At 42.1% G+C, this 26,995-nt stretch overlaps 2 protein-coding genes and 2 long non-coding RNA genes across 9 annotated transcripts; 2 read left to right on the top strand and 2 right to left on the bottom strand.

Moving 5' to 3' along the window:
• The first annotated feature begins 26 nt into the window (after positions 1 to 26).
• On the top strand, positions 27 to 3,229 carry LOC144185497 (uncharacterized). Of its 3 annotated transcripts, XR_013324798.1 has the most exons (7): positions 27 to 366; positions 444 to 529; positions 2,328 to 2,391; positions 2,596 to 2,638; positions 2,703 to 2,774; positions 2,840 to 2,995; positions 3,072 to 3,229. It is a non-coding gene; the product is annotated as an uncharacterized LOC144185497 (long non-coding RNA). The 3 variants fall into 3 exon arrangements; XR_013324800.1 differs by having other exon boundaries at positions 27 to 272; positions 2,328 to 2,638; positions 3,072 to 3,223; XR_013324801.1 differs by having other exon boundaries at positions 279 to 529; positions 2,328 to 2,475; positions 3,072 to 3,223.
• A 1,048-nt stretch (positions 3,230 to 4,277) lies between these two features.
• LOC144214749 (uncharacterized) lies at positions 4,278 to 6,067 on the bottom strand. The gene is made up of 3 exons (XR_013330278.1): positions 5,711 to 6,067; positions 4,431 to 4,481; positions 4,278 to 4,359 (listed from the first exon to the last, which is right to left on the bottom strand). It is a non-coding gene; the product is annotated as an uncharacterized LOC144214749 (long non-coding RNA).
• l3hypdh (trans-L-3-hydroxyproline dehydratase) lies at positions 5,810 to 9,417 on the top strand. 3 transcript variants are annotated; one of them, XM_077743371.1, is made up of 6 exons: positions 5,810 to 5,944; positions 6,661 to 7,145; positions 7,207 to 7,376; positions 7,996 to 8,256; positions 8,389 to 8,510; positions 8,933 to 9,417. In XM_077743371.1, the coding sequence occupies exons 2-6, from the start codon at positions 6,668 to 6,670 to the stop codon at positions 8,937 to 8,939; spliced, it is 1,038 nt and encodes a 345-aa protein (XP_077599497.1). In that variant the 5' UTR covers positions 5,810 to 5,944; positions 6,661 to 6,667; the 3' UTR covers positions 8,940 to 9,417. The 3 variants fall into 3 exon arrangements, with proteins under 3 accessions (XP_077599497.1, XP_077599488.1, XP_077599505.1); XM_077743362.1 differs by lacking the exon at positions 5,810 to 5,944 and adding an exon at positions 5,969 to 6,242 and having other exon boundaries at positions 8,933 to 9,415; XM_077743379.1 differs by lacking the exons at positions 5,810 to 5,944; positions 8,933 to 9,417 and adding an exon at positions 5,971 to 6,242 and having other exon boundaries at positions 8,389 to 8,700.
• daam1b (dishevelled associated activator of morphogenesis 1b) lies at positions 8,703 to 26,010 on the bottom strand. 2 transcript variants are annotated; one of them, XM_077743341.1, is made up of 25 exons: positions 25,827 to 26,010; positions 17,925 to 18,205; positions 16,385 to 16,474; positions 15,415 to 15,486; positions 15,151 to 15,245; positions 14,221 to 14,554; positions 14,047 to 14,157; positions 13,872 to 13,975; positions 13,618 to 13,684; positions 13,411 to 13,528; positions 13,199 to 13,337; positions 13,068 to 13,126; positions 12,823 to 13,010; positions 12,134 to 12,415; positions 11,962 to 12,069; positions 11,749 to 11,778; positions 11,209 to 11,306; positions 11,059 to 11,143; positions 10,885 to 10,991; positions 10,732 to 10,820; positions 10,507 to 10,675; positions 10,270 to 10,438; positions 10,076 to 10,207; positions 9,636 to 9,806; positions 8,703 to 9,312 (listed from the first exon to the last, which is right to left on the bottom strand). In XM_077743341.1, exons 2-25 carry the CDS (start codon positions 18,129 to 18,131, stop codon positions 9,097 to 9,099), a joined length of 3,240 nt encoding a protein of 1,079 aa, XP_077599467.1. In that variant the 5' UTR covers positions 18,132 to 18,205; positions 25,827 to 26,010; the 3' UTR covers positions 8,703 to 9,096. The 2 variants fall into 2 exon arrangements, with proteins under 2 accessions (XP_077599467.1, XP_077599476.1); XM_077743350.1 differs by lacking the exon at positions 11,749 to 11,778.
• Between the last annotated feature and the right edge of the window lie 985 nt (positions 26,011 to 26,995).

Raw genomic sequence — 26,995 nt, 5'->3', positions numbered from 1 at the left:
AGATATTAAAGTCCAAACAAAAAGCATTAACAGCACCTCCACACAAACATATACTGACTAATGCACGTTATTATGAAAAAGAAAAATATTTCTATGTGTCCTTTTGTAATAGGCGTGGCCGAGGCTAAAGTTCAAATGGCCGACGTCAAACGGCAAAATGGCTGCCAGGCCGGGAGGCTGAATTGCTGTCTGTGCGTTGCAGAGCAGTTTAAAAGTGACGATTTACTGACGAAGTCCTGCCAAAATTCTCACAGAACGATGCTGCACATTTGGTTTGTTGTCATTTGGGGATTTTGAACCCCCGGCACTCGTCTTAAGAGTGATTTTTGACGCGATGTAGCCCCATGTGTATACAGACAGCAAAATGTTTGTAAACAAATGGGCGACATGGCGTTACCGATCGCTCCTTGTTTAATAAGAAATCATTCCTTTGTGTCTTTTAGTCACTCGGCGAGCACCGACTACTGGGAAACATCAAGAATGGGGCCAAAATGACCAGAAAGGAGTAGTTTGTCGATGCCATAACAAGGTGAGTCATTTTTAAATGCTAGTTCCGATTTTCTCTCTCTATCCGTGTAATATTTAAACGTTAGCGTTCAGGGCTTTGCGCAATTGGCTCGATTTTCATCATGATACATTCAAATTTGTTTTAAATAACAAAAACTGGATATGTCACCCACATAAATGTCATTAGTGGGTGTGTAAGGAATAGACGGTGATCCCTCGATTATCGCGGTTAATGTAGACATTGCTGTGATAAATGATAAATCGTTAAGTAGGCTCATCCGTATTGAAGTAAATTAAAATAAAAAGAATCTAGTGGCAAGTGAAGGAGTAGCTTCCGCTTGAGTTTTTATGTGGCTTTTCACATTATTCTAAACTTACAAAAAAAAAAACAAATCTGCCATGTAGTGGAACTGAACATAAAATAAAGAACTGAACATAAAATAAATTATAAAATTTCAGCCCCTTAACTTTTTTTTAAAGACCTCAGGGCGTGGACCTTTTTCATATTAGTTTTAAATGTAGTTTTGACAAAACTGATTTATTTAACAATAGTGCAGGGGTCATTTTTGACTCATTTAAACATAATGAGAAAACAGAAGCTCTTTGTATATTTAATTTTTGAACATAAAAGAAATTATAAAATTTCAGCCCCTTAACTTTTTTGAAAGACCCGACCTTTTTCATATTAGTTTAAATGTAGTTTTGAAAAAACAAATTTATTTAACAATAGTGCAGGGGTCATTTTTGACTCATTTAAACATGAGAAAAATAGAAGCTTCTTGTATATTTAATTTTTGAACATAAAAGAAATTATAACATTTCAGCCCCTTAACTTTTTTCATATTAGTTTTAAATGTAGTTTTGACAAAACTGATTTATTTAACAATAGTGCAGGGGTCATTTTTGACTCATTTAAACATAATGAGAAAAATAGAAGCTCTTTGTATATTTAATTTTTGAACATAAAAGAAATTATAAAATTTCAGCCCCTTAACTTTTTTGAAAGACCTCGGACCTTTTTCATATTAGTTTTAAATGTAGTTTTGACAAAACAAATTTATTTAACAATAGTGCAGGGGTCATTTTTGACTCATTTAAACATGAGAAGAATAGAAGCTTCTTGTATATTTAATTTTTGAACATAAAAGAAATTATAAAATTTCAGCCCCTTAACTTTTTTCATATTAGTTTTAAATGTAGTTTTGACAAAACCGATTTATTTAACAATAGTGCAGGGGTCATTTTTGACTCATTTAAACATAATGAGAAAAATAGAAGCTCTTTGTATATTTAATTTTTGAACATAAAAGAAATTATAAAATTTCAGCCCCTTAACTTTTTTCATATTAGTTTTAAATGTAGTTTTGACAAAACTGATTTATTTAACATTAATGCAGGGGTCATTTTTGACTCATTTAAACATAATGAGAAAAACAGAAGCTCTTTGTATATTTAATTTTTGAAGAATAAATAGATATGAAATAATTGACTGAAAACGTAAGAAAGAAGTAGGATTTATTTTATCCTTGTCCAGTGTTTTCAAATTTCCCACCTCATGATCAAAATCCCGATATATTTTCAGTCTCTACAGCAGACTGTCTAATATTGCCTTTTGATGTTTTATAGAAAAAAAGCTAAATGTAGGAGATAGTTTTGTCCAATTTTGACGTTTGGCGCTAGTCTGTACTTTAATCTATTGTGCCTCCACTCCTTTTTTGGTTTCCTGCCTATGTACAAATTGGCTCAGGCACAGGGCAGAACCAATCAGGGTTTTTTTTCATTTAACTTTGTGTATTGACCCCCTTTTTTTTGTTTTCCAGAATCCACCCAAGGGGGAGCTGCTTTCCTGCCTTTATACAAATAGGCTCCGGCACCCCGATCTGAGTACTGCCCCTTTTTTTGTTTTCCAGAAATTCTGAAAAACAAAAAAGGGTGTCAATACAGAGTTAAATAAAAAACATTTCCAAGGTCTTACCTTTTATTTTGAAAATAAACTTGTAGATTTGTTCTGCCTGAGCATATCTGTTTTTTTTCAAAATAAAAGGTAAGACCTTGCAAATGTTTTTTTTACTTGACTCCAATCTACAGATGCTCAGGGACCTCCAGTCTATGAAGTTTTTCAAAATAAAAGGTAAGAACTTGCAAATGTTTTATAAACTAACTTTGTGCCTTAACACTTTTTTTTTGTTTTCCAGAATTCCATAAGGGGACCTGATTTCTGTATATGAACAGATAGGCTCAGACACCTTAATTTTTCAAAATAAAAGGTAAGCCCTTCCCATTGGTTTTTTAACTAACTTTGTGCCTTAACCCTTTTTTTTTTGTTTTCCAGAATTCCACCAGGGGGTGGAGAAGATTCGATTTTTTTACGATGCTGGACCAACAACGGGAACCAATCTACAAACTTTTTCAAAATAAAAGCTGGAGCTTTTATTTTCTGGATTTCCTGCTGGTGACAAGAGGAACTACACGTTTTTCAAAATAAAAGGTGAGCCCTTCTCATTATTTTTTGAATTAACTGTGTACTAACCCCCCCTTTTCAATTTTCGAATCTTCTCCACCAGAGGGTGGAGAAGATTCGATTTTTTACGATGCTGGACCAACAACGGGAACCAATCTACAAACTTTTTCAAAATAAAAGCTGGAGCTTTTATTTCCTGTTTTTCCTGCTGGTGACTGGAGGAATTACTTCATTTTATTCAAGTTTTTCAAAATAAAAGCTTTTTAAATGTATGCATGTGTTTTGTCTTTAAAAAAATGCAAGTCACAATCAAAGTTAAAGTATTTTATTTACAAGTAAACACTTTAAATTTGGAAAAAACACTTAGAAAAATTAAATAAAAAAAACACTTAGAAAAAAAATGAACAAAAAAAAGGAAAATAAACACTTAGAAAAAAAAATGAACAAAAAAAGGAAAATAAACACTTAGGAAAAAAAATGAACAAAAAAAAGGAAAATAAACACTTAGGGAAAAAAAAAAAACAAAAAAAAGGAAAATAAACACTTAGAAAAAAAAAAAAGGAAAATAAACACTTAGGAAAAAAAATGAACAAAAAAAAGGAAAATAAACACTTAGAAAATAAAATTTGGAAAAAAGGGGGGTAAACACTTAGTAAATAAAATTTGGAAAAAGCAGGGGGGATAAATTTAGAAAATAAAATTTCAAAGGAGCAGGGGGGACATTTAGAAAATAAAATTTCAAAAAAGCAGGGGGGACATATTTAGAAAATAAAATTTTAAAAGAGCAGGGGGGATAAATTTAGAAAATAAAATTTAAAAAAGCAGGGGGGATAAATTTAGAAAATAAAATTTCAAAAGAGCAGGGGGGATAAACACTTAGAAAATAAATCTTTGAAAAAAGGAGTGATGAATATTTAGAAAATAAAATTTAAAAAAGCAGGGGGGACATATTTAGAAAATAAAATTTCAAAAGAGCAGGGGGGACATATTTAGAAGATAAAATTTCAAAAGAGCAGGGGGATAAACACTTAGAAAATAAATCTTTGAAAAAAGGAGTGATGAATATTTAGAAAATAAAATTTGAAAAAAGCAGGGAGGATTAACACTTGGGAAATAAAATTCAAAATAAATGGGGATAAACACTTGGAAGATTACTCTTTGAAAACATTGGGGGGGATAAATACTTGGAAAATAAAATTTAGAAGAAAAAACACTTGGAATTCTTGCTCCTACATTAAATGACAACCTTCTTACCTTGAAGATCGAGTCAAAAAGCGGTCTGTGGAAATAAATGGCCAGTGAAATGTCATCTGGATTTAGGCTTTTATTGAATTTTCACAAATACACAGACACACCATATGATGCAAGAGAGACATCTTCAAGTGGGAAACCTGCAAGAAAAATAGCAAAAGTTACAATATATAGAGACTGGAGGGAGATTCAACTTTTTTTGTAGTTTTACCTTCTGTAACCTCAAGAATGATCTAGGCACACGGAAAGCTGCATCTTGGTGCTAAAAAGAGAAAAAATGTGCACAAGTTAGCATCTATACAGCCTGGAGATTCAACAGATAGGCTTAGTTTTGTTTCTTTTTAATGGGAAGTAGTTTTATCTTGATGCTAAACAGTGAAACTTGATTTAAGCAAGGCATTTGGGGGTTGCCAACCAATTACAGCGTAGAGAAATCTTACAAGAATTTGAATAAAGAATGAAAATAAGTTAGCGAGTGCTATTTCCCCTTTTCCTGACAAGGCCATTAAACTTATACAGACTGAGAATTTGATGCTGTACTATTTTTGAAACTAGATATTTTTTTCTATTTAAATTGGATTAAAATACTGCATTGGAAGCCCTAAATATTCAGTTTTTTATAGATCTAAAACAAATGTTGGAGCTTTTTTTTCTTCTTGAGGGAAAATATCTTGTCATAATTTGTTTTTCATTTCAAAAGGAAACAAAATATTTGGAGGAAAATGTTCTATATTAGCATGGAAAACAATGTTTAAAATACATTTATTTTTAGATTTTACAATATGCTTTTTTAAAACTTAAAAACACAAAAAGTAAAAAAATGGATTAAAAATACAATTATTGAATTAAAAAGGGCGAAGATGAGGCCATATAATATACATGTATAATCTTCATTTAAATTTGATCCTGACAGAAAGTCAGCACTCAAGATTTATTTTCTCGGGCCGCACAAAATGACACGTTGGGCCAGATTTGGCCCGCGGGCCCTACTTTGACACAAGAGAGCTAGGAGAAAGTTGGCTTCCATTTTGTATAGCTGATTTTTTTGTAAACAACAAAAAACAGAACAATTACAAATCGGGAACGGGTGTTTAAGCACTCCGAATGAAAACGATGACATACAAAACAACAACAGGAACTAAGTCGTGCCCCGGGATGTCATTCTAGAGTGAACACTTACCCAGGAAAATGTCGCTTGATGTCTTGCATTGTTTGATTACATTTAAAGTCTTGCTACACGACTCAATATTAAAGATAAAACGGAGAGCATGCTTTTCAAGTCAAATCGTGACGCTAACACTAATGCTGACTAGCATGACGTGGCACAAAGCCGGTCGAGAAAAGAAGCCCATACTTAAATTGTCGACGGTGTGTTAAACCTGGCATTAAACTCAGAGATCTGTTGGCGTTTTGGGCTTAACTAATTGCTGAAAAATCTCCCGATCGCGTGATAAAAACGCATTTAGGCCAGTGAATTGCTTGATTCCTTACCTCGGCGTGTTCTTCCAAAGCCTTCCAAAAGAAAAGCTACTGCGCATGACCTCAAATAACTCCGCCACGTCGACAATGGGCGTAACCGCGCCCATATTGTCCCGTCACGTTGAGGCGGAACCACGCCCATATTGTCCTGTCACATTGAAAGTGGAAAAGAGTTGCTTACCGTGCTCCTAAGAGGTTGTTTGTCCTCCCAAACCGTCTATGTTCAGAAGATGACGAAGAATAGTCGTGAGTTGTGTGGTCTTGATCCTATAAAACAATTGGGACGTTAGAAACTATCTCTAAGCGTGTTTTCGATGAAAAAATAACAATACTGTGTTTGCACTTCCATTCCTGTACGCGAGAGGGCGGTGAACAGTGGTGCTTCCTCGCAAACCACGGAAGTAACGACATCTCGCGAGAGTAATCCAATCCCAGCTGGTGTCATTACACACACTCGTCTTCCAGCGTTATTACGACACGTGATATCCACTAATTATGCTTCAATAAGTTGTTTATTTGGCACCGTGGTGGTTATAAACTCAAGGTAATGTTTGACTATTTTATCCTAAAGTTACTTTATCGTGAAATGTCTGTAAAAACGTGAGGTTAAAGTCATTAAACAAACTAAATGAGACGGCCATTAATACAATCAGTCAAGCGTATCTTTGAACGGTAATTTGCATACAAACTAACTTAATTAACCGAAAAAACGACGGTATTAATAGTTCATATCTTTTAACTAAAGGCTTTCATATGTTACTTTACTCGAATTATTGTGTAAAACGTGCCCGCAGGCTATTCACTATGCCAAATGTTGCTTTGAATTGGATAAAGTTACGTTTTTTATCGTGTTTACAAATAAAAACGAGTACAAAATAGTACTAGATATAGTCGCAATATCAATGAAGTTTATTTCAAATGGGCTGCTTAATCTAACCATGAGCTTTATTTTTATTTTTTAGCTCGACAATGGAAGTCAAGCTTCCGCCACACGAGGGCGCATCACTGTCTGTGGTGGACATGCACACGGGTGGTGAGCCCCTCCGCATCATAATGAGCGGCTACCCAGAGGTCAAAGGTCAAACGCTCCTGTCCAAACGACGCTACGCGCTCGAGCATCTGGACCGCTTTCGGCGGACGCTGATGCTTGAACCGCGCGGCCACTACGACATGTACGGCGCCCTGCTGACGTCGAGCGAGCTGCCCGAGGCCGACCTGGCCGTCCTTTTCATGCACAACGACGGCTACAGCACCATGTGCGGCCACGCCGTGGTGGCGTTGGGCCGCTTCGCCGTGGATTACGGACTAGTGAGGGCGCCACGCTCGCCCGAGACGCCCGTCAATATTCACTGCCCCTGCGGCCTGGTTCGGGCCTTCGTGGAGTACGCCGACGGGCGAACGGGGGCGGTCAGGTTCCACAGCGTGCCGGCGTTTGTGTTCGCCACAGGTATGTGACGTTGTTTTTTGGGTGAGAAAACCGTTTCTGATTGGAATTTTTGTTTTTGCAGACGTGACGGTGGCAGTGGAAGGTTTCGGAGACGTAACGGTGGACGTCAGCTATGGCGGAGCATTTTACGCCTTTGTGGACGCGCAACGATTCGGATTGGACGTCACAAAGTCCAAGACGAGGGATTTGGTGGACGCCGCTACGGCTGTCACCAAGGCCGTCAAATCTCAGGTACGCTTTATTTTAGGAATTATGGTAATTTTTTAGGTCGCAAAAATCTCAATTTAACCGTTTTTTTAGCTGCGTTAAAGTTTTTGCGTCGAAAAAAAACTCAAGTGGCAATTTTTTTAACGTAAAACTATATTTTATAGATCCACAATATAAAGTCAACCTCATCCAAGTTTTATCAACAGGAATTATATAAATCCCAAATCAGAACTCTTCTACATCATATTTTTAAAGAAATAATACAAATTAAATGTTCCTTTCTTTAATACAACAAAAAATAGGATACTTAAAAAATATTTTTATCAAAAGTAAAGCTTTTACAAATGTCTTTATAAATATTTTTTAAAATAGATAGAGTATTCAGTGTAAAATTAACATTTTCCCCTTTTAAAATAAAAAGAACACTTTTCAAATTTATTTTATTGAACAATTCAGAATTAATTATACAAAGAACTTTCAACTAAGGAGTTACATTTGCTTCAATAGTAAAGTTTTAACAATAAAAAAAATCAATATAAAATACATTTGAAGAGGCTTAAAAATAAAAGATATGCACCCATTTAGCTTCAAACATGGATCCATCCACCGATTACAAGTAGTAAAACATTTTTTTACCTTCTAGGTGAAGCTGCGGCACCCCGTGGACGACGACCTGGCCTTCCTGTACGGCACCATCCTCACCGACGGCAAGGACGACTTCTCCGAGGACGCCACGGCCAACGTCTGCGTGTTCGCCCAAGCGCAGGTGGACCGCAGTCCGACGGGATCCGGCGTGACGGCACGAGTGGCTCTCCAATACCACAAAGGCCAGATCCGCTTGAACCAGTCCAGGACCTTCCGGAGCGGAGCCACCGGCTCAGAGTTCACCGGGAAAGCTGTGGAGGTAAACGGATTCGTTCATTGATTCGTTCAGTGATTCCATCAGTGATTCCATCACTGACTCCATCAGTGATTCCATCACTGAGTCGTTTGTTTGTTCGTCAGATTTTACTGTTAATTTTTCTTACCTTTTCAGGAGACAAGTTGCGGAGAATTCTCAGCGGTGGTGGTGGAGGTGGCCGGCAAAGCCTTTTACACGGGAGTTTCCCGTTTTGTGCAGGAGCGGGAAGACCAGCTCAAGGAAGGATTTCTGCTCAAGTGAGCCACATTTTCAACTTTTAACATTTACTCCCAAGTTAGATCATTTAGCCTTACCTGATTAACTTTTAGAGTGTAGAATTACAAGTATGGCACGTCAGATGACTTTTGCATGCCTTAAGTTTTCACTTTTTCCATTTTGTAGCTAAAGAAAAACCTTAAGTAAATAAATGTATAGTCCTAGCACAAATATTGACTTGAGTATGTTTTTATTGGCATTTTTCTTAGCATCACCACAGCTTAATACGTGCACGCGTACCGTATAGCTAGCGTCCTCTTTCTCGTCCACGCTCCAAATTGTACCGACTGGACGTAAAAATTAAAAAGTTAAGGCCAGCTTTTAACAAACGGTAATCTGATATCGTATATAGAAATGCTGTTTATTCTCCTTAATAACAAAGCTGCTCTTGGGCTACTTAAAGCTCTTAGGAGGAGGAGGAAAATACTTCCACTTGAGTCTTCTTCACTTTGTACAAAACGGTCCCATTCTTGCAGTCCACAACAGGGGAACGTACGGCTTCCTTTTTAAAGACAAAGTTCATCCTGGAAGCGGGCAGGTAAGTCCAAAGAAGAACCTTTATTTTCCTTAAAAGTTGAGCCTGGCCATGGGTCGTTCGCGACCACCTCCCTCCGAGTTCTGGCTGTTGATGCGCTTGCGGTTACGCTTCATCTTGGACAGGTCCTTGTCGAAGACTTCGCCTGAACGCAAGGCCGACACCAGGTCGTCAAACTCGCCGCCGTCGTCTTCGCCGTTGGCCTTGGCTTTACGTGCCTTGCGTTCTTTGTCCCGCTGCTCTTTTAGCTGCGACAAAGTTAAAAAATCTTGTTAGATTTCTAAATAAACAAAACAAAAACTTAACACTTGTGTTTTCTCATTTGTTACAGATCCCTGTAGGACAAAGATGACCAAGTACAGTCCTGAAGAACCACTATCTGGTCAGTTTACTTTGTCTCCTTCCTCTATTTAGCACACTTGAATCAAATGATCAACTTTGTCAAGTTGATAATTGATTCTAATGTGTCAGATAGAGGAGGGAGACAAAGTAAACTGACCAGATAATGGTTCTACAAGACTGTACTTGGTCACTTCTGTCCACTCCCGCGCTAAGAATGTTAATGTCTTACCTGTGCTTCCATTTTAGCCCGTCGTTCTTCTTCCTCCTTGCGCTTGCGCATGTTCTCGTTCTCCTGCCGCGCTTCGCCAAACGATTGCAGGAACTGGTCGAAGATGCCAAAGAACTCGTCGGGCTGCATCTTGACGGCGTCCTCGCCAAAGTGCTTCACGGCCTTCAAGAACTGCAAGAAAGAGACACAAAGGGAAATATTTCAACAGGACACCAATAAAGTTAAGCCGCCCTGGGGCAACGTGATCCAGTTTCCACTCGTAAAGACCACATGAAGACTCTTTGGTCCTGTACTGTCTGTTTAAAGTCATTAAATAAAGTTGGAGTATTCAAAATCGCTGAAAATGTCTATTCTGCTTATTTTTTAAGAAGTATTACCATTAGCTGCCAATTAAAATAACTGAATAAGTGCATTATGATGGTTTAAAAAGGCTATCTTACCAATTCTTTGGCCTCGGTCAGCGAGTCCTCCACATCCGAGAAGCTAAAGCTCGCCACGGTGATGAACTGGCTCACCACGGACACAAATTTGTCTCCCGTTTCCTGCGCTCGCTTCTTCTGGTAGTCCAACTCCTGGCGAAGAAACATGGGGTTCAGTTTTAAGCGTCCGGTAAGCGCAAACACGGCAAACTTACGCTCTCCACGCTCTTCAAACCACTCCGCAAGTTGCCCACGTCCTTCTCCAACTCCGTCATGTTGACTTTAGCCGCTTCAGGGACGCTGGGGAGTTCGCCCTGGAACTGCAGTACTTTGGGGTATTTCTTCTCCAGGATGGTGATCAGGTAATGGAGGAGATTGATGTTCCTGGGAGAAGAAGAACTGTGAGTAACGCTGGATTTTTTGTGGCCATTAAATGATAGTTTTTAGCGTACTTGTCAATGCTGGATTTGGTATCGGCGATCTTGTTGAGGGACGACACTTTGAATCCATACGCGTTGCCCCTCTGGCCCTTGTTCATGTAGTTGCCGAAAGCCAGGACCACCTCCAGAAGTTGCTTCAGGTTTTTGCTCCGTAACACTTCCTCGGAGGCTCTCGTCAAAGCTAAGAAGTAAAATAACGTGAGAAGATGCGATGGACAAGACTAGTTTGGACCTCACCTTCTACTTTGGGCTTCATTTCCGCGATCCTCTCCGTAAACTTCTTCTTAAAGTATAAGGACTGGAGTCTCTGTTGGTAGTGGTTGATTCTGGGGGGAATAAATGGAGTCATTAAATAGAGAAGATTAAAATAAGACTATGTGCCATGTTTACCTGCTCATCTCGTAGAGGAAACGGTCGGCTTTGGCCATGCGTTCCAGCTCGTGTTTGTGTTCCTCCAGGAGGTCCACGTCGCTCTTCTCCGGGACGAATTTCAGTAACTGGAAAAAGCACAAAGGTTGAAAATGGAGGATAAAATAAAGACATGGACTTAAGTCTAAGCCTTACCTGCTCCAGCATGTCTTTGGGAAGGTCCTCCTGCTCATCCATGGTCAAGATGGCCCTCTTGATTTCAGCGTTGGACAGTTTCAATCTGGAAAAGCAAAATGTTTAACTATTTTTGAGATAGGCGTTCATTTAGCCAAACCCTATAATTACCTGGAAAGGAGGATGTTGCAGTTCTGCGCTCTCCGGCCATCGATGACCGACAACTCCTTGACCTTTTTGGAGCCCAGTGTGTCGTCGTCTGATTCTTTCTGAGGGGCACAAAGGCAGCAAAATTTTAATAAAAATACATGTTCAGTGTCCAAAAGAATGCATTTTCAACTTCTGTTAACATGGAGAAAAATAGCAGAAATAAGAATAAGAAGTAGGACCGTATTTTCTGGACTAAAAGTCACAGTTTTTGACTAATTCTCAAGTGAACAAATATAAAAATGCCAATTTTCTTTTTTCATGGCTGCTGTGACTTAAAGTGCAACAAATACGGTCACCAATAAATATATTTACAGATATATTCATAAAATGAAGACCCTTCAAAACAGAAATACTTGGACAAAAGGAAAGATAGGAGGAATACGCTCTTTTTGTGACACATAAATATCCCAGAAATTCACCAACGATCAAGAAATGAGGAGAAACACCCACATTTTTTTGTAGAAAGAGACAAAAAAACTTGAGTCCAACACAAAAACTCACCTGCTTGCTGTTATGGATCGTAAAGAAGTCCTAAAATGTGTCCGGGAAGCATGAGAAGACGCAAAAACGTTTGTTAGAAGGACTCCGCAAATTAACGGGTAACCCGGAATTCAAACCGTCCCCCCCCAAAAAAGAGACGCGACCAATCGTGGGCAAGAAAAACGACAAAGTTTGCCGCAAGTGCCGGAGTACAAAATGGTGGGAGTATAGTACCTGCTGGCGCTGGTAGGCTGAAAATGTCTTTTCGATGTCCTCCAGGTCAAGAATTTGGAAAACCCGGGCGTCGTCCACGTCCATCCAAACGGTGCCTTGCAGTTTATTCTGGAAAAAGAGCGGGTTTTGTGTGGGTTTTTTACCCAGGGACAAAAATGGACGTCGTCCTTACCTCCGCCAACTTGGCCCAGTTGAAGGACTTGAGCGCGTTGCCAGGTTGTGGGATGTTCTTTTTCTGCAGGGAGGGTCCCGGTGGGGCCCCCGGGGGTGGGGGGGCGCCCAGTGGCGGAGGTGGGGCCGGAGGAGGAGGGCCGCCGGGAGGTGGAGGAGGAGGTGGGGGCGGCGGGAGGACGGCGCCGCCAGGGGGAGGCGGGCACGCCCTTGGCGAGGAAGGCGGGGCTAAATGGGGCGCCGGGGCCAAGGGGGGGCCGCCGGGGACCATGGTGGCTTGTCTCTAGATGGGAGGGGGGTAGACAAAAGTATGGATTAGCATATTAGAAATTTGTATCACGGGTGTCAAAGTGGCGGCCCGGGGGCCAAATCTGGCCCGCCCAATCATTTTTTGCGGCCCAAAAAAATAAGTGCTGACTTTGTGTTTTAGGATCAAATTCAAATGAAGCGTATAGGTGGGTATTAAATTTCATGATTTTCCCCCTTTTAAATTGATAATTTTAATTTTGAATCTATTTTTTTCTGTGTTTTTAGTTAAAAAATCATTGTGTAAAATCAAAAAAATATATATAAAAATAGCTACAATAAACATTGTTTTAGATCTATAAAAAAATTGAATATTCATGGCCTTTAATCCAGTTCATTTAATAAAAATAAAATAGTAGTACTCTAAGTAGTATTTATACTTACATGAGTGAGTTGTTGCAATTGCGTGGTGAGCTGTGCCACTTGCATCTTGACATTCTTGTGCTCTCCACTTTCTTTCTCCAGCTTCTCCTTCATCTTATTGAGGGTCTGCATCATGTCATCTTTCTCTTGCGTCTTCACATCGCACTCTCGCTCTTTTTTCTCCAGTCTCTGCTGCAGTTCATGGTGCTCTAAAATACAAAAAAAATATTAAATATAAATTCCCAAAATAAAAATCACTGCCTCACCTTTGCGCATCTTCTCCGCCTGCTCCTTCCAGCGTTTCACCTCGTTTTCGTTGACCAGCCTAAAAGACAAGGACGCCATTAAAAAAAATATCTATAAAAATATCCAATTTTTAGTTTTAGTTTTTACTCACATGCGCACGACATTCTTAACGTTGAAATTCTCCAGTGGCGCCGCATCGGGGTCGTGACCTTTGTCGTTCTGGAGGACCATTTGCTGGACGATGCGGTCCAGCAGAAGCCAGTATTGGACCGTGTTGCCGCTCCTTTTGTCTAAAATCCGTAAAAAAAATGTTTTAGGCGGACCCAGAACCCGTTAAGACCCGCCCCGAGAACCGAGACTTACGTGGCATGAGGAGGCAGTGATGGAGGACGGACATAAAGTGCGGGTACGCGTCCGTGTAGTTCATCTTTTTGCGGATTAGCTCGAAGACTTGGCTGGCGCTTTTGGTGTCCACGTGGACCTACAAAAAAAAATAATGAAATGAAGATGGTTAAGAATGGAAGGAGTGGGACGATTGGACGCATGGACGGATGGATGGACGGAGCTTACCGACTCGAAACGCCTCGACAGAGCCAGCTCGTCGTCATTGCGCAGCATTTCAAAGTAGTCTAAATGTCTGTTGGGGGAAGAAAAATGGCAGATTAAAAAAAAATCAAAGTCCTTACTTGGGTTACTTTTGGACTATTAAAAAGCCAGTCATCTTAATTTCAAAAAATGACTAAAGAATGAAAAATAAACAAAAAAATCACATGCCAAATGAAAGCAAGTCATCCAAACTCATCATAATATTAATAAAATCTGACCTGTCCAATGTAGCATTTTCATGAGAACGAAGTTTATCAATGACGGGTTGAATTCCCAACATGAGAAACTCGTATCGCAGATGGATACGAAACTCCAGACTGGTCTGAAAATCACAAAATGATTTTTACAACCATATTTTCCAATGTAAGGGGGCGGAGTCATATTTCCACTCACCTCTCCGGCGCCTTGACTGAGCACGGCGTTAATAAACGACATGATGGCGGTCTTTAGGCTGACTTCATCGCGATATCGTCCCGTGCTACGATCCAGATCGTTCACCAATGTCTGCGGAGGCCATCTTTAAGTACGTTTGGCCAAAAAACGGCGGTATACGTCACTCCGCCTTACCTGAAAGCGCGTCCGCTCGCAGGCGAAGCGCTGGTAACGCAACATGGCCTCCAAGACCTTGCGGTGACCGCCGGGGACCAGGCAGACGGCGCCCAGGATCTCCAACACGGCCACTTTGGTCTTGAGGTCGTGGGCGGCCAGGCTGCGGGCGATCACGTCGATGCTGTGGCCGTGCGCCAAAACGTGGGCCCGCCCCTGAGAGTTGTTCATCAGGGCCTTGACGCAGCCAATCAGCGAAGTGTGCACGGGGGACTCGGACGTTTCGTAGTCCATCCCCTGGAGGAAGTTCAGCAGGCACGTCAGGCCGTCCAGTTCCGTGAAGCGGGTCACGAACCTGACCCACACAAAACAAACAAAATCGGTTTTAAAATCATCATTTTTTTTGAAGAATAATAAAGTCTGGAAAAGGCAGGATGGAAAAAAATAGGTCTAGGATTGTGTTTTTTTTTTTTTGGGAGAATAAAGTCGCCAAAAAAGGTTAGACTAGGATCATATATCTATTTTTTAAAGTACAAAGTGGCCAAAAAGTAGTCTGTAAAAAGGCTAAACTATGGTCATGTATTATTAATATTTACTCAAAAAGTAGTCTGTAAAAAGGCTAAACTATGGTCATGTATTATTAATATTTACTCAAAAAGCAGTAAAAAAAACTTCTATGATCATGTATTGTTAATTTTTTTGAAAAATAAAGTTGCCAAAATGCAAGAAAAATATTTTTTAAAAGATTTAGCAGTAAAAAAACTTCATGTACTATTATTTTTTAGAAGAATAAAGTTGTGCAAAAGCAGGAAAATAAATACTCCATTTCTTTTGACTCATAAAGTGTTTGTGGATAAAACGATCAAAAACTCTAAACACACTGGAATCTAAAGTCATAAAATAAATGCCATACTCTGACCAGAATAAACAATAATTTAAAAAAAAAATGACCTCATGGGTTGCGTCCTGAGTGCCGTCTTCAAACTCTCCACCGTTTTATTCCTCTCCTCCTCATCTTCCTTTTCCAAGGCCTGAAGTGTCGTTCTCTGTAAAAAAAAAAAACAAATTGACATTGATACACGTCTATTAGCTTGTCCTCCTTCAGAGTTCATTTGAGGAAGTAAAAAAATAAGGCAATAAAAGCGGTGGGAAATGGTCAAAAAAGCTCAAAGGCACTTTTACGAGCCATTTTACCCGCATTTTATAACCACTTACAGCTGCCATGGAGTTCAGCTGATCTATGTAGTATTCCGGCCAACTGGTGGCGCTCTTGTTCTCTTCTTGTTCCTGAAAAAACAACACTAGTTTAGTCCATTTTCCCTTAAAAAAAAAATTCCAGACACAAACTGGCAACCCGAGGTGACTCGGGATTGAGGCCACGCCCCCCTGCCGAGTTTTAATCTTGCGTTTTAAATCGGAACATTCGTTCATCCATTCCTTTAATTTTTTTAATCTGTTTATTTGAGGGAAGAAACAACAAGATGGGTTTTCGATGGGGTTTAAGTCAGGGAAAAATCGAGATTTTTTTTTCAATGGGGTTTAAGTCAGGGTATTCCATAGTAGACAAAGCTAATGTGCATTTCACAACAAGATGTTTCCAATGGGGGTCGCGTTTGTGTTGTTTATTTTTGGTTGTCGGGCAGGTTTGGAGGCGGAGTCTGTTGGCGTTATCGCCGATTTGGACGCCGTTAGCTTTGGGATATCTCTGTTTCTATAAAGTGTCACACGGAGCTATTTTGGGAAGCTGATAGTGAAAAAATGAGGCTACCGAAAGTGGGACGCACGCGTGGGAGAATCGGCACAAATTGTTTGGGTGGAAATGGCCCTTCAAGACACACAAATCCAATAAATGTACACACCCCTATTGGAACACTAGCTTTTTATGTCATAAAAAAAGAATAAATAACACAAAGAGAAATGACTGCACCATTTGGCAATTTTTTGTCAAAAAGTGGGTGTGTCAAAACGCCCGGCGATAAACCAGGGCGGGGCTAACCCATTCAAGTAGGTGCGCCGCTAATAAAAAGCGGACATTGGGGAACCGTATTTCCTCCAGCCCCGTTTCCTGCATAGACGCTGAACTTTTTTTTTGCTCTCTTTATGTTCTAAAGCGCATTTTATTTCATTTGGGGGGCGGGGCACAAAAAGGGCAAGGTCAAACCTTAGATATTGATGGCGTGCGTACCTTCTTTTTGCTGCAGTAGATCTGCCATTTCTTCTCGGCGGGGAGGGCAAACATGGCTTCCCGATGTTTCTCCGTCAGGTCCAGCTCGTCCTGCAAGAAAAAAAAACATTTTGCATCAGTAAAAAGACATTTTTAAATGTGTAACACTGAATAAAAACCTCAAGTCTTATTTTGGAAAGGAGCTGCTAGCGATAGTAAGCTAACAAGAGTCCATTCTTATCTGCTGATTCCATTACAATGGCGTGCTATGTGACGTTTTTAAGCGGAAATCCGTAACCACAAATTCAGAAAATCTTGGCCTGCGGTGTGATGACATCACTCGTGGATACGAACATGAAGTCATGAGGCCGCAATCTGCCTTTCAACAAGGGCTCGTCTTCTTAGAAGCCAAAAAAAGAAGAAAAAAACACAAGTTTTGGTCCTCTAGGAAACAGTAGATGACCACATTTGACCTTTTTTTCACTTTTTGAGATGATCTTACAGTGGATTATGCTTTGAAAGGTCCTTTTTTAAATTTAGCTTAGAGGGTGAGCGACGTACGCTAACAAACATCTGGAGGCAACATGCGGATGCGGATTTTGGGCTAAAATGAGGGTTTGTGGATGTCCGGGTCCCCCCTGGATGCCGTCTTTCCCCCCCCCCCGACGGTCACACTCAATTAGGCGCTCAGAAAGGGCGGCGGATAAAAACAAGCAATTAGCGGGCGACGCAGGCCATTCATGTGCAAAAACGTCACGCTGGCTTTGCTCTCCGCGCTGAAAAAGGAAACAAATTGGAGTGGACACCAGAAAAGAATGGACAGCTTCAAGTTTGGGACCATGATGTCCGCTTGGACGCGTGCCCGGCCGGGACTTGTTGAGCTAATACAATGGCCGCCGTGCGGGACCTAAAAGGACTTATGTGGAGGGCTGGGAAAAAAAAGAAGAAGAAGAAGAAGAAGGGGTGGAATTTGGAGGAAAACATTGAGCTCATCATCAGCAGAGCCAGGCGACCAATCGGGGTCAAGCAAAGGATGGGTTGGCCGACATAGGGATTTTTGGGGGGGTGATGGAATAGGACAACTGCGCCATTCATCATCGTCGGTCTTAATTAAAGGCCTGTCTACAAATTTAATTGCCATTTGGCTGCATTTTATTACATTATATTACATTATACTTGCCCATCCTAATGTAAGTAATATAGTTTAAAAATAGTGGTTGATTTTATCATCATTATTTTTCAAAACTGGCCCTTGGATATGTCGTCTCTTGTAGGAATAAAGTGAGCAACTTTCAGCACTGGTGTGAAAGTGGCGGCCCGGGGGCCAAATGTGGTCCGCCAAATCATTTTGTGCGGCCCGAAAAAAAAAGTGCTGACTTTGTGTTTTAGGTTCAAATTCAAATGATATACATTATATTTCTGGATTTTACCCCTTTTAAACCCATAATTGTCGTTTTTTAATCCATTTTTCTGTGTTCTCATCCCCGGATTTGTACTTTTTTATAAAAAAATAAGTTTTTTTTTTAGTTTTTGGGGAGAAGGAAATGAGATGCTAGCTTACCACCAACTCTGAGAAGATGCCGTCCAATTCGTCGTAGGCCGGCATGGGCAACGCGGGTTCCATGGCCTGCGGCGCAAAGTCCTCCCGCAGCCTGTAGGTGATTTCCGGGTGTTCGTTGTTGTTGTTGAAGCAGCAGAAGATGAAAGACAGGCCGGCGCCGCCACCACCGCCGCCGCCGCCACGGCCGGCACGCTTCCGGGGAGCCATGGCGCCCCCCGGCGAGGAGGCTTGCGAAGGCTCCTTTTGGGGGTCACGCCCTCTGGCACATCCGTCAGAGAGTCCTAAAAAAATGCCAAAAAACAAACAAACTGTGAGTTAAAAAAGTTAGAATGTGTTGGATTTTGCATACAAAAGTGGCTTCAAGTTAGGAGGACCAATGGGGATGTTTCTTGGGTGCTCTCGCCCCGCCCACTACAAACGGGTTGGGATTTTGGCAGAAATGGAGAGCGTAATTTTCTTTTCTTTGCTTTTGGACTCTCCTTTTTCACGGAGGCCATGACGAGGGTGCGAGAACAAAGAAAGAAAGAAAGAAAGAAAGAAAGAAAAAAAGACGGTAGACAGTGAGTAAGTCACTTGGACTTTCCCTCCCCGAGGCCACGCATCGTTAACTAATGTCGGAGGACAAAATACAGTCTTCTCCACTATTGAGGACAAAAAAAATAATCATTTAAAAAGCTGCTGAGCTCATGCCAAAAGAGAAAGATAATAAATTTATGTTGCCGGGTAAATTGAGACTGCACTGCCCTTTTTTTGGACTTAAAATATGGCAAAATGGGGGCCCAAATATAGGATTTTTTTTTTGGTATGCGCCAAAACTTAAGAGCTAACTATATTTTAATTGAGTAAATATGCTTAGTAGCATGACGTCCAAATGTTGAGTTAATAAAATTCAGACATTAAAGTGACTTTAATGTCTTTAAATGATTCAAGTAGTCCATCATTGTCTCTTTCTTCCATCCTTTGTGATACATTAATAAAAGAAGACATAAGTTGTCCACATGTAAATAAACGCTTGAACTGTTGTTATGTCCTTGAAACAATCGGAGACAAACTTTCAAGAAAAAAAAAAGACAAAGCCGGAACCGGTTTGGATGGCCGCGGGCGCTCACTTCGCTTCACTTCAATTTTTACGAGCGTCATTTTGTTTTGACTCGCCGCTTTTGTGACCATTTTCGTCCCACAAAATCTCCCTCCCGTCTTTTTTCCCCCGTCGGAGGTGGCCTATCAGACGGTCAAGATTGCCCGACGGGACCTGTCGGGACTTGAGGACATTCCTAGCGTGGCTGTCCTACAAAAAAACATCCCAAAAAGATGCTAGGCTAGGCTAACTACTTCAACACTCTAAATGTCCTAAACCGAGCTGCGATTGGTCATCTTTTGTCTCCTGGAGCCCTCCAATTAACTGCCCACCTATTCCAGGTGTCCCCTTGCTAGCTGGGCTAGGCTCCAGCACCCCTGACACATAAGTGCTTCAGAAAATGAACATAAACAATCGGTCTATTTCTTAGTTATTCCACTTAAATATTGGGGAAGGCCCCCTTTTTCAGCCATTCTGGTTGTGACAGTTTAGGGAAATAAAATCATTATAAGCCTGGCGGGCCGCCAAGTCTCTTTGACCACCAAATGGAATATTGACCTCATGGGCTGCATTTAAAGGCGCTGGTTCATACAAAATTTTGGCAGGAGGAATATCCTACCGACCAAAATAAACAACAACAAACAGCAGCCAAAGTTTTTAAGCTAAACGCAAAAATGAAGCAAGAGAGAGAGAAAACTCCTCCCTGGAAAACCAAACAAGAGTGAGTGGAGTCATGGGGCAAGTCACATTTTCATAAACTTTTTTTTTGAATGTCAGTGGCCATTGGAGTCAAACATTCAAAGGAATCAAGTCAATCCAAAAGAGTCGGAATAAATCGCTATTTCTGCATCACCCACACATTTCTTTCCAATAAAAAAAAAAAAAACAAAGCCTATTTTTTAGTGTCCTCTTTAGGCGCAAATTTCTCTCAAAGAAATGCGATGACATTGGCGCAGTCGTAATTCTCCCCCCTTCTGTTGCTATGGCGACCAGAGCCGTTGCCGGCCAACCGGCTCGCATCCCATCAAATTATTTTTATCATTATTTTTTTCTTACAAACGCGCACTAACCTAATTCCCTCACATTGTTACCTTTATCCTTTTACAAACAGCTCCCCAATATTAATATTTTTGATCTATTTTTTTTTTTTAGTGCAACCTGAGAAACCCCCCCATCACTCAAGGTGACTTTCCATCCCACCCCCTCTTTTAAAAAAAAAAAGCATCCCCGCATATTTCTCCCTCAACGTTGTGATTACAGGGCATTCCCCGCGACCAGTCACCGCCGCCGCCGCCCCCCCCTCCATTTTCCACTGAGACACCCGCTAATTAGCCCGTCACCTGCGCCCTCCCTCCCTCCCTTCCTCCACATGGCGTGCGCTCTGGACGGCGATAAACGCCAGCCGACCCCCGCGCGCATTCCAGGCGGCAGATAACGCTCCGGCACCCTCTTCCCAAATCTCCAGCGACTTACCCCTCTTAGAGGCGGAGCCCCAAGCTTCTTTTTTTTTGGTTTAAATCCTCGGCGGTCTCATTTTGTCGACGTCGGCGGGTCGAAAGCGCGCAAGCTAGCCGGCGAAACTTGAGTTATCGCCGTGAAATGCGGCGAGGGAGGGAGGAGGGAGCAGATGTGAGCGGGCCACGCCCCTCGGACCTCATTGGACAGCATCCGGTGGGTCCCGCCCCGCCCCCCCTCTCGGCCCCCTCGGCCCCCCGGTCCAGCGGACGGCCGTCTCGGGCTTTGTTTGGCCAGAGAAAATAAAAGCTAGGTGCGAAAAGAGTATCAAGTTTGAACCAAATGACACATTAAATGCCAGTCAAATGGCACTAAAACATTGGTAATATTTGGGAATATAACAGGAAAATAATACACAAACATATAAACCTAGCTTTGTGCATAAAGCACACACTAAAATAACATCAACTTGTGCAGTTACCTTTTTGTGTTATTCTTTTTTTCCTAATGCTTTAATAAAATGCTTTTAAATGTTTGTTTTTAAGAAATTTGCAGCTAAAGCTAAGCCCAAAGTTCTCCTGTAGTCCCAACTTTTACCATTTATCCCCTTTTTTATTGGGATATGACGTATTTTTTAAGCGCGAGTCGTAGCTAAGCTAATCTATTAATACGTTCTCCCATCGTAGGCAGTGACGTGATGGCGAGCGTGCGGCGTAGTAACAAGACACCAAAGACGGATATCAGATCCAGCTGCGCCGCGTTTTTTTCCCATTTTTGACTCCTGACGTTCCGCCGCCGCCGCCGCCGCCGTCGCCGCCGCTGCGCCCTTTAAAAAAAAAAGCCTTTTCAAGTTCCGACAAGTTTTCCGGGAATTCTGTTTGGGTTACATACAGTGGCGGCGGCGGCGGTGGTTGCTAGGCGTTCGCTAGTCCAGCATTTAAGGAATTAGCGGGGATTCTGTCAACCACGTGAAGAACAATCCACGCCACAATGTCGTTAGTTGGAAGCAAATTGCCAATTTTACAGAAGCTAATGACCCTCACGCGCTTTCCAATTTTCAGGACGGCGGCATTTTGTCGTTCTTTTACGGCCTACAAAACAATGCTAAGTTGGATTTAACTTAGTATTTGTGATTATTTAGCTAGCTTAGCGCTAGAAAAGGTCACAACCACATTTGAAGGGAGACATCTAATAATAATAATGGGACTGTCTAGTGCTGTCAACGGCAGAAGATGAGCTGAAAGATGTCAGAAATATTTAAGAAATTAACATGTTTTGAGGAAATATTTTTTTTATTCTGCTATACTGGCTGGAAGCTAAATTTCAGCCGACTCAGACCCCATTGGCATCCAAAAAAATACGCTTACGGGGACAAAGATTTCTATCCCCGCCCCCACGTGATGATTCCCAGACCGCCTCCCCCCCAAAAAGGAGATTTTCACCTACTGCCGTTGAGTCTGGAACACATAAACACTCAACTGTACATCTAAGGAAGTCAAAAAAGCGCCAGTCAGGCAAGGTCAACTTTTGCTCCGCCCCCCTCCCGTTCCACCTCAGTCCTTCGCAAAGCGCCCCCCGCCACCCAACTCTGACCTCAAAAGTGTTTGTTTTTTTCCCCCCCAAAGGATAGGACGACGATTCCCAGCGGCACGCTCTGGGCGGAAATCGAACGCGCCTCGTAACAGATTGACAGAGCGGACGAGGTCGGAAAGGTCGCGGCTTAGCCGCTTGATCCCTCCAGATGTAGGCCAAGCGCACCTCCAAGGCCAACATGACTACAGTTTTTTTGTTAGGGGAAAGAAAATGAGGTTAAAACGGTGCGGGTGGGCGTGGTCTAAGACGACGGACGGCGAGGCCCGTTTGCCGAATATTAATGAGGGGTTTTAAAACGGCGCTTTGGCGAGGACGAGAGCGTCGCGGGAGGGCTGAGCCGATTATCTCCCGGTGGCGTAAGCCCCGAGAGGCGTTGACACGGACATATTAGATAGAAATAGGCAACGTTATACGTTTTATAGTTTTTTTTGTGCCATTGACGTCCAATTGATTTGGACCGGGAGGGCGGGGCCAAAGGAAGCCACGTTAATAATAAGCCAGGCCCGCCAATCCCAGCCGCATCAAAAGGGAAGCCGGAGCACAGCCTCAATCTTGCGGTTCCGCTCAACTTAGCTCCCCTATTATGGGATGTCAGAAGCAGTGACGTACCGCTCATTAAAAAGTCGGGCCGGGGCGGCTAAAAAGCCCACTTGTGACGACGGGGGTCTCCTAACCGGGTCCCGCCCACCACATGACAGGAGCCAAAATATAGGGTGAGCTAGCATTATGGGATGGCGACTCACTCATTCACTATCAAGCCCACAATTCCTTTTTTTTTTGCGTCCTGATATTTGGACACGCGGCCTTGTTTATGCTGTCGCCGCCACCTGCTAGCTTGTTTTGACAACACGCGCCGCACGTTCCCAGACAAAATTTGTTTTGTTTAGTAAAAAACGTGACCTTCCGGATTTGTTTGGATGCTTGGAATAGGGGCTGGTTTGGTGTGTTGGCAACAGGTGCCCCCGCATATGCATGAGCCGCTTTATTCCGGATCAAATGGTCCGCTACAAACATACGGAAGCCCGGCGCTATGTGTTATTCCAGCTGCGGGACATTCTTTTCAAAAGCTATTCAGTTGTGGGCTATCCTGGGCTAAGCTAGCCACGCTACATCAGACAATACTCATTTATAAAACTAGCTTTACAAACCTGGTGGGCCAACAGGCTCCTAAAACAGCGCTATTAAAGAAAGTATACATGTTTTAGCCACATTTTCTACTTTAACAAAGTATTTTGGAGACAGAAAAATGAATCTGGGACTCACGGGTTGCCCATGGACGTCTATTAACTGGCTCACCATTTTTTTTAGCTCTTCTCAGAATATTCTCCCTCCAGACTCAGCCTCCCTTCCTCCCTATCTCTCTCTCTATCACTCTCTCTCTCTCTCTCTCTCTTCCTCCCTCACGTGCCATCCTCTCATCTCTCCAACTAGAACAAGAACTGGGTGACCCGGAAAAAAAAAACCCTCATCTGGGTGCCATCCCTTTTTTTCTCTCCTCCCTCCCTGTCGACAAAGTCCAACTAGGTTCCGTTCTGTAAAAACAAGGCAGATGATGGCGACCATTCGGCGCCGGTCGCGTGCCACGGGCTCCTTCAGGCCACTACATGTAAAGTAATAACGTGCGTGGGGAGGGAATCATAAATAACAATTAAAGAAAATGGGAGCTTGTTCTGACGTGAATTACAAGCAAGTCTTTGGAATGGCAGAATTTGTCTTCCTTTTTTTGGCCTTTTTATTTTATTTGGAAATATATAGAGTACATGTCGGCCCTCATCAATAGCTAAATGCTAATTTCTCCCTGCTAACCATGAAAAAAGGGGATGCTTTCTTTGCGGCTAAGGACTTTTCCACGTGAATAATTTCAACAATGAGCACGTCCACTTGGCAACAATGCGTAGAATGTCAACTGGGGTCTTGGGTGTGACCGCCAAAGGGCCCAGCTGTTCCAACAACGGCCGGGACGGGTGCAAAAGGCCGGATTGGGGGCAGGGCGTGGCAAACTGGGGGGCCGGGGGGAGAGTCACAGCGTGGTGACAGACCCGGCCAGCCCGGACGGACGAGATGATGCTAAAAGACGCTTTTGTCTGACCCAAAGCACGCACAGATCGGAGCGGATTTCCCCGTCCAATCGCACGGAAGCCTCGGCCTGTTGCCGTCTTGATCTAATCTGCCTAACTACATCATTTTTTAAGTTCACAATCTCTGAAATTGGAATCATTCTTACCCATTTTATGGTCTTAACCTCGACTTTCAAACTCCTAATTTTGTTTTATTTTTTTAAAAAAAATGGCATCATTAAGCATATCCATTTTTTTAACACGTCTCCTACACTTCCTGAGATGATGCTGACATAAGGCAATGGCGATGGGCTCAGCTGCAACATCAACGCTAAATGACATCCGCCGCTGAGAGATTCATTAGAGCGCCACCCCCCACCCGGCCCGAGGCGCCGCCTTCACGCAGGCCAGCCGTGAAGGGCAGCGGCGCCCCCCGCGACCCTTTGTAATCGAACGCTCTCAGTCCATTAACTCGCTTTAGTGGGTTTCTCAACGTTGACGGGCAGGAACAGGTACAAAACTCTAACTTTTAACTAAGTGTGCGCAGTCCAAACACCAAAGAGATCGGCAGGGGGGGGGGGGGGGGTTGCTAGTCACAATGTCTCGCCAGGCTATGGACAAAATACGAGTCGAGGATTTATAGTGTCAACACTACCATGCTAACATTTCCTACTCGATACGCAAAACTTAGACTACGCGAGTAAAAAAATCAATGTTTATGTTAGGCCATACTTTTTAATTCCCCCCAAAAATACCAAAGCTGGGGGGAGTAGAGTCCACTACAAGCAGGTCCAGGCGTCCCACTCAAATGATTGAGAGCGTTTTAATTCCGGGGAATGCGAGCGCTCGCTGATAACCGAGCCAGGATAAGCCCACCCCGGCCCGGAACGATTACGCCGCTGTAATCCCGACGCCACTGGATTCGCTGCAAATATTTTCTCGCAATTTGACATTCTATTTCTTCAAAAGGTTATTTTTTTAACTAATTTAAAATGTTGCTTGAAAGAATTGGAGATGTTACTCACTTTTTCTTCTATTGACAGTTATTAATGAGTTTTTATTAAAAAGGGGAGGGGTATTTTAACTCACTCATTGCCATTGACATCGCTAGACGTCCAATTGGGACTAGGAACGCAAGTAAAATTACTACAAGCAAATCATTTTAAACTTGGACATATTCGATTGTGGACATTCCCTTCAAGTCAATAAAACACATTAAATATTGCCCCACATAAAACAAGTGCATTAGCATCGAATTAAACATGCATAAAAGCTGACACATCAATATGCATTTTGTTGACATTCAATACATAAGTGGTGTGCTTTAACAGTTGCAGTTTTACGAGTCGATTTGCATGGAATGTCTTGCAAAAATATCTTGCTGCCAGGAATTAGACGTGGTCATTTTCAATAGGAATTGCACAAATTCAACTTTCAGCCGCTTTGTTGTCGTTTTTTAATTTTTTAAAAAACTTTCAACCATCAAAGCATCACACACATTAAAAACACCCTCTACTGCACTGCTTAGATGAAAACAAGAGAAGATTCGGTGCAAAATAAGATCCGGTTAGGTGAGGCGGTCGAGCACCTGGGGCTAAGCCGGTCGGCAGTGACTGTCCGTCGGCCACGGACGTGCACACCGATCGCGTAGCCCCGGAGCCTCGACGACGCCCGTTTGCAAACCGGTTGCAAATCAAGAGACAAAAAGGCTTCTCTTACCGTGTTTTGTTGTACATTCTTCTCCGTTTGATCACCGGACGGTAGAAAAAGTAGTCACGGGAAGCAGCGAGTAGGCGATCCGGCAAAATGGCTTTTAATCGAATTCCTGACGGCCTGCCTGCGAAAGTGCCTCCCTCGCTTGGACCGTGGCGTGTGGCGTCATCATGGAAGAGGTGGACCCCAAGCTGCGCATGCGTCAGGCTGGATACCAGGAAGTAGAATGTAAACAGTTCACTCAGCGGTCACGTGGACATCCAAAATGGATGTGTATTGTAAATGTACGACAATAACAATATTAAATGTATTAGTCAAAACTAAAATAAGAATGAAATATCAAATACATGATTAGTTTTGTTGGCCTGCACATAAGTAAAACCTACTAGTCTATCATTTTAAATTGAGCATTAACAGAAATAGTTGACTACATTAATAATTAACAAAAATATATAATTATTTTACTTGATACAAGATGCACACTTTACTGTCAATGTGACTAAAAATTAATTTAATGTAGGACATTAGCTAACTATAATAAATTAAATGGTACCTGCGAGCCCCCTGGTGTCTCAACTGCCAACTGCACTTTCCTCACCACACAAAATCCACACTCGAGTCCGGCCAGAGCTTCACTTTTATTGTTCACATTTACAGATGTTGTCTTTGTGTGGCGTACAGCATTAATAGGAGAAATCCCACATCGTCCTTAAAGCAAAACAAATAAACAAAAACAAGGGTAGGACACTCCTCCGGTTATCTACGGCTTTGAAATCCAAAATGAAGCCCTGGGCCGCTGTGGAAATTCGGGTAACGTGCGCGGCAAGGTCACACGGGAACGGAAAGGGATTCTCGGAGAGCGACGCTTTTGCTCGGTCGTTCCCGGAACGTGAAAATAGGAACGTATCAAGAGTTTGTCCTGAGGTTTGTGAGAAGACAACAGCTGATGAGTAAACGGGGGGAAAAACGTCAGCGGAATTAAAGAGTACGACAGTTGGGAGTTGTTTCAAAGTTGTAGCAAAGGAGAAAACATTTAAAGCCATATATTCTTTCCAAAAAGAGCCAAAAATAAAAATACAAAAAGAAACTGGCTATTTTTGGTGGATAAAAAGACAGAGTAAACATTTGGGTTCGTTTTTAAGAGAAAAACTGGGAAGACTGAATTTACATTGAAT

Source organism: Stigmatopora nigra, chromosome 2 (genome assembly GCF_051989575.1).
Source record: "Stigmatopora nigra isolate UIUO_SnigA chromosome 2, RoL_Snig_1.1, whole genome shotgun sequence".
NCBI lineage: Eukaryota > Metazoa > Chordata > Actinopteri > Syngnathiformes > Syngnathidae > Stigmatopora > Stigmatopora nigra.
This window is presented reverse-complemented; position numbering and strand designations above follow the sequence as displayed.